The 12,050-nt window shown below is 48.2% G+C and overlaps 3 protein-coding genes across 3 annotated transcripts; 1 reads left to right on the forward strand and 2 right to left on the reverse strand.

Moving 5' to 3' along the window:
• The first annotated feature begins 1,741 nt into the window (after positions 1 to 1,741).
• On the forward strand, positions 1,742 to 4,703 carry LOC131215002 (calpain-C). The gene is made up of 8 exons (XM_058209369.1): positions 1,742 to 2,205; positions 2,272 to 2,539; positions 2,612 to 3,095; positions 3,167 to 3,542; positions 3,625 to 3,736; positions 3,812 to 4,002; positions 4,071 to 4,203; positions 4,286 to 4,703. Exons 1-8 carry the CDS (start codon positions 1,742 to 1,744, stop codon positions 4,310 to 4,312), a joined length of 2,055 nt encoding a protein of 684 aa, XP_058065352.1. The 3' UTR covers positions 4,313 to 4,703.
• A 1,167-nt stretch (positions 4,704 to 5,870) lies between these two features.
• LOC131212737 (transmembrane emp24 domain-containing protein bai) lies at positions 5,871 to 7,625 on the reverse strand. The gene is made up of 5 exons (XM_058206726.1): positions 7,278 to 7,625; positions 6,997 to 7,117; positions 6,783 to 6,853; positions 6,136 to 6,262; positions 5,871 to 6,054 (listed from the first exon to the last, which is right to left on the reverse strand). Exons 1-5 carry the CDS (start codon positions 7,473 to 7,475, stop codon positions 5,936 to 5,938), a joined length of 636 nt encoding a protein of 211 aa, XP_058062709.1. The 5' UTR covers positions 7,476 to 7,625; the 3' UTR covers positions 5,871 to 5,935.
• Positions 7,626 to 7,865: 240 nt separating this feature from the next.
• LOC131216368 (tyrosine--tRNA ligase, mitochondrial) lies at positions 7,866 to 9,438 on the reverse strand. Its single transcript, XM_058210843.1, has 2 exons — positions 9,271 to 9,438; positions 7,866 to 9,198 (listed from the first exon to the last, which is right to left on the reverse strand). Exons 1-2 carry the CDS (start codon positions 9,417 to 9,419, stop codon positions 7,947 to 7,949), a joined length of 1,401 nt encoding a protein of 466 aa, XP_058066826.1. The 5' UTR covers positions 9,420 to 9,438; the 3' UTR covers positions 7,866 to 7,946.
• Positions 9,439 to 12,050: the final 2,612 nt, after the last annotated feature.

Genomic DNA, 12,050 nt, shown 5'->3' on the forward strand with positions numbered 1-12,050 from the left:
ACATTTGTTACACTTTTTACAACGGGCGCGATGGTGGGATGGCGCTTCCGCGGTTCGGGCTAGGCGGGCGTGCGGTTTGTGCGGTTGTGCAACCGAAAGGTGGCTAATTGGGTAACACATACAGACACCTGAGCTACGAGATGGACGAACATTAGCAGCGGCAACATTGGTTGGTTGGATCATAAATTATGCTTCGATTGCTCGTTCACGGCGCGTGCGCTAACCGCAGCAGTGCAACAATGGCAGCGGGTGGAAATATGGATGCTACTATTGGCAAGTGCATAAGAGAGCGGAGCGTTCAGGAACTTCGGTGACGTCAGGTGAAAATTGGAGGTCCGTTCAGTTTGAGCGGGCGGACAAGCTCGGACGTACGTAATTGAGGAGTTTCGATTTCGATCGATGCATTTGCTATAGGTTGGGTCCTTTTGTCAATTATCAATTTGGAACACAAATGAAAAACACAATGAAATCCACTGCTAACGATCCTGTCCCAATGGTTGTAACGGCCCCAAACTTAGCTCAAAATATTCTGGCAGCATGCATATTCCACTGTAGAAAGTACTTCGTGACAATAGCATGGCAGTATAAATTAGTGTTCTAAACCCTTATAGCTAAGCTTGTTTTAATGGATAGTCATTTACATAATTTTTTGCCTCTCTTTTGCCTCAAACATCGTTGTGTCACCCATTGTCGCTTTCTATTGCAAGCGCAGAAGAAATGGGTTCGCTCGGTTCGCTTATCTAATTTGATTGTTCCATATTTAATCAAAAACGAATTGTCTGTAGGTGCCACGGCTAAACAACGCCGGGGTGGGTGCCAAGGACGCGCACGGTGGTTATATCATAATAGATCACTAATTTTGCGGTCGTTATACAATATTTATCAATCCCCAAGAGAGACATTGTTTTTTTTTCAAAGCGGATCCACCCGCCAGCTTTAGTTCCCATCGTTGCGCTGGGTGCTACAAGTGATAAAGAAAGAAGTGTTAACACGGACCCCTGGCAGCTACCAACTGGGGTTAGAAATAAAGACATTCACCCCGTGCGGTTGGAGCGTACCTGGCATAACGAGCGTGTGGTTCCCATCTTTTTCTGCGGTGACCAAACAATGCACCGTTCGTCGCTGCTCCCGCGTTTGAGTCTCTCGGGAGCCATCAGTCGTAACGCCGGGCACACCAATCTGCATCTGCGGCTGCTTTGCACACAACGCAAGCCCGTTGACACAATGCGGTCGAAGAAATGGTTGCCATTTAAAAACGCACGAACGTCATAGCCCGTTGGTTGAGTGGCTGAGCAAATGTTTTATGAGGTGGGGCAGGCGCAATTAATTGATCGTATCTCGAGCCACAAAAATGGCACTTGCACTCAAAGGGTCCTCATGCGTAGACGCCGTTCCTCGCGTGCATTCCACGACACGCGACACGCTGGTGTCAATTACTCGATTAAAAACGAGAAGCGGTACCGTCTAACTACCGAAAACCTCGATTCGCCCTGGTGCACCGCTTCAGTTCTTAATTGCTAATACTTTACCTGTATTCCTTCGATTCCTGTAGGTTAACGCCACGCTTCGAACGACGCACGAAATGAGCTACCGGCGGACCGGCTGGATGTTTTGAGTCTGGATTCTGCCGCACGTTAAACAACTTCTTGAGGAACACCGGATAGAAAGAGAGAGAGAGAGAGCGAGAGAGAGCCGCCAGCGAAGCTTCCGGACCGAAGCAGTTCCGGTAGAAAGCGCGGCCATGACTTCTTCGTACGAGCGCATCAAGTCGGAGTGCAAGCAGAAGGCCGTCCTGTGGGAGGATGAGGACTTCCCGGCGACACAGTCGTCCGTGTTCTACCACCAGACGCCTCCGTTCACGTTCGCGTGGAAGCGACCGCACGAGATCGTCTCGAACCCGGTGTTCGTGAACGATTCCACGGCCCAGTTCGATATCGTGCCGGGCAAGATGGGTGACCGGTGGCTCGTGTCCTGCCTGGGCGTGCTGTACCTGTCCAAAGGGCTGTTCTACCGCGTGGTGCCGGCCGACCAGAACTTTGACAAGCCGTACTACGGCGTGTTCCGCTTCCGGCTGTGGTGGTGCGGCGAGTGGCTCGAGGTGCTGGTCGACGACCGGTTGCCGACCATCAACGGGAAGCTGGCGTTCCTGCAGGCCCAGAACTCCAACTCCTTCTGGCCGGGTCTGCTGGAGAAGGCGTACGCCAAGTAAGTACCTCGTGTTGGTGGCGATCGAATGAGGGTCTTTACTTCTTTGCTTCCTTCCCGCCGCAGGCTGCACGGATCGTACGAGGCGCTCAAGTATGGCACCCTGCTCGACGGGCTGGCCGATCTGACCGGGGGCATCACCGAGTCGATATCGATCAAGGCGGACAGCAACATACTGATACGGCCACCGTTACTACACAATCTGCTCGACACGACCAGCATCCTGACGTGCACGATCAACAATGGGATTGTGTCCCAGATACGCAACCAAACCGAGGCCCAACCGAACGGTATCCACATCGGCATCAACTACCGGCTCTGCTCGATGGACAAGGTACGGGGATTCTGACGTGATGTCTGGTGGACACGGGCGCCTAACCCTGTCTATTCTCTCTTTCCGCTGCAGGCAGAAACCATCATGGGCGATACGGTGCAGCTGGTACGGCTGCGCAACCCGCTGGCCCAGACCCTTAGCAAGTCGGCCAACTTTAACGGCGACTGGTCGTCCTTTTCCGGCTCCTGGGAGCGCGTCACGATAAACGAGCGGAACCGTCTGATCGAGCAGCTTGACCAGGGCGAGTTCTGGATGTCGTTCTTCGATATGACGCAAACGTTTACCCACCTCGAGTGTGTCCACCTCGACTCGGACACGGCCCGGGACGAGCCGCAGCTGGCGGACAAGAGCCGGCGCTGGCTGATGCGGCTTTACCAGGGCACGTGGAAGCGCGGCGTTACGGCGGGTGGCTGCCGGAACAACCCGGACTCGTTCCACATCAACCCCCAGCTACAGCTGTTTCTGAGCGAAAAAGAGGACGTCATCATCTCGGTCAACCAGCACAGTGTGCTGGAGCCGAAAGTGATCGGCTTCACGGTGTACAATCTCAACAGTGGTAAGGAACCGGACCTTTCGGGGCCACTGTTTTCGTAACCAGTCCTTCCCCATTTCATAACCTCACTTTAGTGCAAAATATCAACGGATGCCTGTCGAAGAACTTCTTCAAGAAGCACAAAAGCTTAGTCAACTCGCAGTACACCAACTCGCGGCAGATCAGCCACCGGTGTTCGCTCGATCCGGGCCGCTACCTCATCATGGCCACCACGTTCGAGCCGGCCGAGGAGGCGTCGTTCAGTGTGCGCGTCCTCGGCAGCACCATCCGGCTGGCGCTGCTCGAAACCCAAACGATGCTGCTGCTCGATCCGTTCCCGCTGCTCAACTCCAACACGAAGGTGACGATCGACTCGGCGAACAACAATAACAACAATAACAACAACAACGGCGTGGCCTGTAGCACGGCCCAGTACGAACCGGTCTTCATGCAGCTGGCCGACGACCAGCGGTACGTATAGAAACCGATGGGCGGTTCACAACGGTGTTCAAGGACTAGGAACCAACTTCACTCTTGTTCTCGCACCGCACAGGACACTGAACTGTTTCGATCTGCAGGAGCTGCTCGAAGCGTGCCTCCCGAATGACTACATTCGCAGCTGTGCCAGTATAGACGTTTGCCGGCAGGTCGTCTGCCTGATGGATGTACGAACCTCGCTTAGTCTTGGCTAGTATTTGACCCACTCATGTTCATTCTCCCGCATCTCCCGCATCTTCTAGAAATCCAACCGAGGCCGCATAAATTTCAACGATTTCAACAAATTCATGATCAACCTGAAAACCTGGTGGGGTGTGTTCAAGATGCACACGAAGGAAAAGTCCGGCATCCTGAAGGCGGAGCGGTTGCGGGACGCGCTGTTCGATGTGGGCTTCCAGCTGAGCACCGACAACATTTCCATCCTGATCTTAAGGTACGCTCCGCCGGGGGGTGGTCAAACGGGACCCAGTTGCGTTAATCTTGCGTTCCCTTTTTTCCCAGGTACATGCGACGGGATGGAACGCTCCGGTTGGCCGACTTCATATCGGCCATTCTGCATCTCACCATGGCGTTCGAGTTGTTCAAGGCCAAGGACACGAACCAGGATGGGGTGATCAGCATGGGAATGACCGAGGTAGGGTCGAGGTTCCTTACATCGCCGGGAGCCTCTTTACGTTTTACTTCCGCCAGTGTCTAACCTTTGCCGATCTTTGCAGTGGATCAAGTCCGTCTTCATGTGCTGAGCGAGTGGCGCAGACCTCATAACGTAAAATGTATTACATAGCTTTTAACGGCCGCGCTGTAGGTGATGTTCTCCCTCCGCGCGCATCACCCACGAAAGCCATGACACAGCACGGGGGAGATCGCGAAAGTAAACCGTCTCACGCGTCACTGGAAACAATCTACCATCTATGCAAATAAGCTCAATAGTGGTTAAGTGTTAACAGATAACTGGTAGTCACTTAAGCAGCCTGACCTTTACTGTAAATTACTATACCGTCCACGGGTGGTGTGCGTTCGAAAGATAGTCGACACCCGTATGCGATCAGTTCTGAACTGTTCTTGAGGGTACCAGAAGCGAAGGGAACCTTTCCATCCTCCTAGTAGGTATTATCACATATGTCCAATAGTATTCGGTGCAGTTGTTGTAATGAAATTTGTAAATAAATTATATTAAACAGATGACCGGTGAGTATGCAACGACCATTAAGTTGTGGTCCTTATTCGCGTCCTTATTCGCTTAGGCGTACATGAGATATGAAAAAGCTACGCAATGTCTATGTTTCCAAAGTCTATTAATACTACTGGATACATGAACCGGATACAACCGAAACGTTGCAATTTTTTCTTCTAACTCGTTCGAGTCGATTCTACAATAATCCAATAAGACTTGTGACGATAACGCACAGGTTTCACATGGATCATGGAAGCGAGTTCTTCCAGGTCCTTATGCTTTCGTACAATTTCGTCGGATGTGAACATAGTCCTTCGAAACGAAGGTAGGACCTTCTATGTTCTAAGGTAGGTCCTTGAAGGAGACGAAGTGTCTTCTGACACCACTGGATGTATAAATACGGCCTTGTTCGTTCCCTTCAGCTAAAAAAGCAAGATCGGCACCGTGATAGTGATAGGCTCACAGTGACTGGCTGCCAACACCAGCGGCTGCACGGATCGGGGTGGATTGTTGACATCTTCCATCGATGGATCGGCTGATCCTGACTGGAATCCTAAATCTTGACCAATCGGCTGGAAGCAGCCGGCGGTCCCCTCGCAGGACATCATCACGCAGGGCAAGGCTAGTACATCCGCTGCTGGCTAAAGCGGTCCGGCGTGTTCAACACGAAGCTGGGCCTTTAGCGAATCCGCTGTATCGTCGGAACGTCATTGACACACGTCGTCCGCGAAGTGTTTCCCGCGTAAAAAAAGTCAGTATAATTCGGATCGTTTTCGAACAAATCGAACAAAATTCTGCAGTTGGGAGTTTTTGGGAACGGGAAATATTCTGGCGAATGTTTGATACCCATCCTCACTTTACAAAGGGCAGCTCCCATTCAAAATCTGGGTAAATTTAAGCGAAACTCAGATAGTTTTCAAGCAATTTGAGCCAAATTGAGCTGATAAGAATTTTAGGATGTATCCAAAGGGAAGTGAGAAGAGAAGTCTCCGATAAGTCACCGGGAAGCCTGATCGTCTGAAACGCCGGAAAATCGACGAATGAGAATGAAATGGGGCATGGCGACGCACGCCGGGAACAGCTAGTATTAATTAAACAAAAAAGGACAAAACGGTTTCTATGGAAATGACGATTTATTACGCCGATGAGACAAAGTTCACATTGCACCGTTTTATGTCTGACAAACGTGAGGTTAAATTAGTTTCTTCGCAATGAAGTACCTTCTTAAATAAAGCACTTGCCATGTGGCCAGTCCCAGTAAGCAGCTCATACTGAAAATGCTAAAGAACAGTACCCGGCTGTTGGTGGACTCTAAAATGGTAAATAAAAAGCAAACGGAAATGTTAAAGCACTGATGTTTGGGATGCATTCATACAGGGGTTTTATACGTACCGTTAGTGTCACGCATTTCTTCCTCGCGCTTTCTCATCAACGCAAAGTCTTGTACAATAGCATCCGATAAATCTTCTAAACGTTTCAGATCCACCTCCAGAGGCTTCAACTTGGCCGCTTCTCCAATCTTGGTAGGTAAAATCACATTAAAATGAACATTTAAGAAAAAGAAAACGATATTAGTTTTTGCGATAGCATCATCTAGTAACAGTGAAAAGAAAACAACATTCACACTTTACACACAAAAAGCAAACAATATCTACTCATGCCCCTTATAGAGTGAGTTTTGGGTAATGTACTTTCGGAATTGTTCTAGAATGCTTATGAGTGGTTAAATATGAAGCATCAGACGCTTATGTACTTTAACCGAACAGTTCAAGAGCGGTTTGGTATGAAGTGGCTCGTTAATAAACAGAAAGCTCAAGTCGTTAGTAAATAGAAAGTCAACTAAACGAAAACGAAATCTAAAACCAGCCCAATCCGCAACTTACAACATTCATTAACTGAAAGAATTGACGAATATAGAATAAGTAAATTGAGCTCATTGTATTTAACAGATCGCAAGAATTCAAACTAAGAAGTAGCAGGAATCACTTGAAGTACACCAAAATTCGACACTTATCAGCCATGTGTCACTCGTTACTTACCCCTTCGTAGCTTTTGGTTTCGATACCCTTTTTCACGTCAAGCGATACCTCCTGATCAACGCCTCGGTGAGCTGGCAAAAGAAGAAAGTGATACAAACTTTGTAAAAGATACCCAAAAACAGTCAAAATGTTATGGCTGAAATGCCTACGAATGAATTAATTTTGTGTGATTCATAAAACAGAATTCTTAACTACGATTGTGATTGCTACTCACTTGGTGGCACATGTGAAATGAAGCATATCTCGAACGTGTCGTACACTTCGGATGTGAAAGAAAATTTCCCTTTGGAGACATCTTCCTTCTGTGCTAGTATATGGCCCTTCGTGTCACGCACCTGCAAGCAAAACGAATATCAAAAACCATTCCCAGAATCGCCCAGTTTTCTAAAAAGGCAGCATTTCTGGTCTCTCCAGCACGGTGAAAGTGTCCTGAGGGAACGGTTGTTTGCGCTCCGTCGCCAAAGTACACTTCGAAAGGAGCCAATGCCGACTTACCACAAAATCAATTTTTTGACCCGGCGCGTTCGTGATTTCATATTCGCCGGCAACGATCTGATTGCCCTGCATTTCGTCGCGGAGACATTTTTGTGTGTTCGGTGTTAAGCGAAACATAATACCATCGGTACAAGGCACCGTAGTCAGCACAATTAGCAGCAGCACCGAGAAAACTGCTCCTGGTAAACGCCGCAACATTTTGTACGATTGAGACTTCAAGTTCGCGCGAGATCGTTCGTCACCGAATATCGGCACAGGCGGAAAAGATCGCACTATTTAGGCAGCACAAAATGTAAGTATTTCTTGGCTACTGTAGGAGATTAACGCCGAGCTTTGACGTTGCCCTTACGACCGCCACGACGAAAACAAACTTACAATGCACTCCACTCTATAACAGCGTTTTGACGTTCCGGTTCGGGCGTTCTGTCAAATTGCAACGTGTAACTGCAACTGCAACGTGTAAACTTGTTGATCTCTCTTCTTCAATTTCGTCATCATGCGCTCGAATATTCAAAACCGCGAGCAGTATTGTAAAATCTTCGATTTACAAAGTAGTGTAGTGAAAACATATTATTTACTATACTTGATTCTAAACTATTTCTCGAACAAAACGCCATAAAAAAATGTGGATCGTTGCGACTGATTGATTGCGTTGTTACAACGCGTCCGTTACATCATCCACTTTACAATGTAATAATTTCGCTTGCCGACACGGAGCAGCGAAAGCTTATTGGAAATCATGTGCACCGATGGCACTAGAACTTCGGCAAAGTTTTTGACCTTTTTAAGGTTTATACTAAAACCTCCGGCACCGATGATACGCATGGCGTCTTTTTCCGTTGGAAAACATTTCGCTCGCATTGCAATGTCCAGCACGGTCATCCCAGGTTCTGGCACTACTTCATGCAACGGTGCGCCGTCAAAGATTTGCGAAACATCGCGCACCTCGAGCTGCTCTAGTGCCGTCAGGTCACCGCTGTACAGTGCCCGACTAATGGATTTCGCCATCTGCAAACCCTCCTCGCCATGTACCAGCCGGGTCAGCTCATCGGCCAACAACGTTTGTGCTTCCCACAATTCCGGTGTTCGACGGTGTTTGGCCATCGTTTGTTCTATCGTGGGCAACGGCAGAAACGTTAGTAACTTTAGCAGCTTCTCTACCTCGGAATCCGGTGTGCGCACGAAGAACTGGTACATTGCGTACGGTGAGGTTCGATCCTTCGACAACCACACGGCGTTACCAGCCGATTTGCCAAACTTGTCGCCCTCCTCGTTGGTGATCAGTGGCAGGGTCAACCCAAACACTTCCTCCTTCGGCTCAGTACGGCTTATCAACTCCTGGCCCGACATGATGTTACCCATCTGATCGGAGCCACCAAGTTGAAAGCGGCAGCCGTGGTGCCGTAACAGATGCAGCCAATCGTACGCCTGGAACAGTTGGTAGGAAAACTCGGTGAAGCTCATCCCCGATTCGCCTTGCAAGCGGCTCTGGACGGAGGACCGGGATAGCATCGCTCCCATACGAAAGTGCCGACCAACGTTGGCCATAAATTCGACGAAGTTGTACTGCCGGTACCAGTCAGCATTGTTCACTACGAGCACTGGCGGCAATGCGGTCGATTTGTGCCAGCAGAAGCGTTCGTGGTTGTCGAAAATACGCAAAATTTGTTTCGTGAGGCAGTCCACGTTACGCTGTACCGTTTGCACTTCCATCTGCTGGCGTTCTGTTTTGCGGCCAGAAGGATCGCCGATCAGTCCAGTTGCGCCACCGACTAGCGCGATCGGTCGATGGCCAGCCCGTTGTGCGTGCAACAGTCCTATCAGCACCAGCAAGTTTCCCACGTGCAAACTGTTGGCCGTCGGGTCGAAACCAGCGTACACGGAGTGTGTGGCTGAACCGAGCATCGTTCCGGCTTTCTGGCTAAGAAAAGATAATCACCGTCATTAGCGCAGGTTTTATAAGACTATTGTAGTTCCGCCATCAACAACTTACATCGATTCCGCTGGAAACACATCCTGTATGAAGCCACGGTCTCGCAGTTTTAAAATGTTACGCTCCGAATATCTGCGCACCGGAAAGCGTATTATTGTTTTTACACTCGCATTGAGCCGAAATAGTAACATCTGCGAACCGGCCAACATGAGCGCGATCGACTTTTGATTATTTTCGCTGAAAACGCTCTTTTAATGCACGATTTAAACCACCTTTGATGTAAACAAACTCCTGTCTTTCATTTGACGGATTGTTTGTTTACCAAGTGAACTGCTGTCACACTTGGTATAAAACACTCTGTATAAAAGACGAGTGAAAGAAAGTAAACGCGAATGCCACATCGTTATAAAGAAATTTAAAACAAATAATATGCAACGGAACTCGGTTTGATGCACACGTGGTTACATTTTACTGATAAGAATACGGATATTAGATTTGCAAGGTTCGGTGGGCCGGGCAAGCGTATTTCTTGCTTATCACAGGGGATAAATTCATATTTTCTTTGATAGTTTCGAACTTAGATCTTTCAAGCGACACCTATCGGTTAATAGCATAAGCACACGAAACATTCGGAGCGCGCGAGAAAATTAAACAGACCACGTGTTGAGAAACGGTTTTTACGCTACATCAAATTATGTCTTCCATTAAAAGATTGTGATATTCTTGTCTGCAGATTGTTTTAAAGCTTATGAGATGTTGACAGTAACTGTTTTACAAATATTTAAAAAAAAACCAATTCCCCCAAATATGAAAACCTTTTAATGTAAATCATTTTCTTGCTTCAAGTTTGAGTTATGGCAATAATAGCTAAATGAAGGTAAATGAGGTAAATGGTCTCGTAAAACGATTAATTAACAAGACGTGCGAGCATTGCTAGTAGCGTCTAGTGTAAGATCAAAGACACTTGACGGTGGCAAAAAAGATAACCTAACACAATTAGACTCTGGCGCTCTCTATATTACTAAATGGTACGTTTACCGAAACACTCAAACACAATGGTAACATTCTTGCCGGCGCAGGATTTATAGGTAGATTACGAAACACTTGCCAAAGGCTCCGTAGTGTCTCGAATTAGAACTGTGCTGTCATCGCTGCTAAGTAGCTCATTCGCTATCGAATCCGAGACCCCTGGTCGAGATCGTAAAGTGCACCGATCCGGTCCAACGGGAGGGAAATTCAAGCATTGCACCAGAGAGCAGAGAGAAAAAGAGTGACACCGAGGGAGAGCAAATAAAGTGAGAGAGAGAGAGAGAGGATCCTCTGGAAACATCTCGGAACTGTCGCAATTACACGATCAGCCAATTAAAGGGGGGACACTATCTGTGCGTAAATAGCGCCAACTTTTAGTCTGTCGTCAACACGGCGGAGGTTGCACACAGCGCCCCTTCCCTCGGACCGACCGACTGCCCGACCGTCTACTGGCTTCATAAGACCAGACATTGTCCAGCCACGGTAGTTTGCTTCGTTAACCGCAACGGGGCACTAGGTCTAGGGTCAGCCAAGCCCCAAGGTCAGAAAGTTTATGTCGCGGGCGGGCGCGTTGGCGGCAGCGCTTTGTTAAGATGAAAATTCATGGTCGTCGCCGGTCGGCGTTTGATGAAATCTGGGAACATAAAGTGAAAATTATCGCGAAGCTATGTTGGGATGCTGCCGAACGTCGCCGTTGGCAGTGGAGCATCTAAACAACGGATCAAACAACTCGACATTGACCATTTTGCTGGGCGATAAGAGTGATTGCACCACGCGTTTATTGAAGGGTAGTGTCAATTAAACTGATCATGGGCCTATGGGCCAGAGGGCTACACACAGATGGTTTGTGAAGGACCATCAAAAGCCAAGTCAGAAAATTGGTGTAAGGATAAATTAACATCCTATCTATAATCGGAAGATTGCCTTCAGAATAAGAGAGCAGAGCCTTAAACAGCAGCCCTTCTAACTATCAATAGAAATTTCGAGATACAAAGAACCTTTTTTCGGACCGCAGAACGAAAGTAAGACCAAACACTCCGTACGCAGTTGACCGAGACACGTCAGACTAAATTGTGCGAAACAAGCAGACGAAACGTGTAGAAGCTCGTAAATGAAACATCCTGTTCCTTCGAGAAGATTCACCAAACCTCACGGACAATAAGCATGGGCTGGGCTGGCAGCGAGAGCTGCCGGGGATGCTGCCGCTGGGAGACTTGTGTCAATTTCAATTCTAGGTCTGTGCCTGCCCCGCCGGCACAACGCGATACGCTACGGCGACCAGCAACTTACTTACGATTGGGAATGGTTTATTATATAATTGAATTCGGCGATGTCCCGGATTTGCATGGAGATGGCGAAGAGCTATGCGCCACGGGCGTAGGAGCGGGTTCCGGACCAGCAAAGTTTTGTTTCTTGCTCGCCCATCAGCGGTTGGGTTCTTCGATTCGAATGAGAGAGAGAGTCTCAGTACACAGAGGATCAGTGGTAGAACTGAATTGAAAAATGGTTCTATGTTCTCCCCAGTGCCGATTGTGGAGCTCATCGTCCAGAAAGGTCTTTAGAGTTGAAACGCGGCCCGCACACTTTACACACATGGATGAGTAAGTCTTATGAGCTTCTTACGAAGCACATAGCCAAAGTCCAAAGCGCACAGACTTCAGTCGGAGTCCAATCAATAGACGACCCAGAATAGAGTTATTTCTAGAAAATGCGTTGATACGTTACATACATATTTGATGATTCATTTCATTGTAGAATACAAAAAGGTTTTTACAAACCAACGAAACTTGAATCATTCTTATTTCGCTCTC

This window comes from Anopheles bellator, chromosome 1 (assembly GCF_943735745.2).
Source record: "Anopheles bellator chromosome 1, idAnoBellAS_SP24_06.2, whole genome shotgun sequence".
NCBI lineage: Eukaryota > Metazoa > Arthropoda > Insecta > Diptera > Culicidae > Anopheles > Anopheles bellator.

Coding starts and splice junctions, on each gene's coding strand:
- LOC131215002 (XM_058209369.1), top strand. CDS start 1,742: ATGACTTCTTCGTACGAGCGCATCAAGTCGGAGTGCAAGCAGAAGGCC. Junction 3,737..3,811: donor AGGTCGTCTGCCTGATGGAT/GTACGAACCTCG, acceptor CGCATCTTCTAG/AAATCCAACCGAGGCCGCAT. Junction 4,204..4,285: donor TCAGCATGGGAATGACCGAG/GTAGGGTCGAGG, acceptor CGATCTTTGCAG/TGGATCAAGTCCGTCTTCAT.
- LOC131212737 (XM_058206726.1), bottom strand. CDS start 7,475: ATGTTGCGGCGTTTACCAGGAGCAGTTTTCTCGGTGCTGCTGCTAATT. Junction 6,263..6,782: donor AAACCAAAAGCTACGAAGGG/GTAAGTAACGAG, acceptor TTACCTACCAAG/ATTGGAGAAGCGGCCAAGTT. Junction 6,055..6,135: donor AGAAATGCGTGACACTAACG/GTACGTATAAAA, acceptor TTACCATTTTAG/AGTCCACCAACAGCCGGGTA.
- LOC131216368 (XM_058210843.1), bottom strand. CDS start 9,419: ATGTTGGCCGGTTCGCAGATGTTACTATTTCGGCTCAATGCGAGTGTA. Junction 9,199..9,270: donor GTGTTTCCAGCGGAATCGAT/GTAAGTTGTTGA, acceptor ATCTTTTCTTAG/CCAGAAAGCCGGAACGATGC.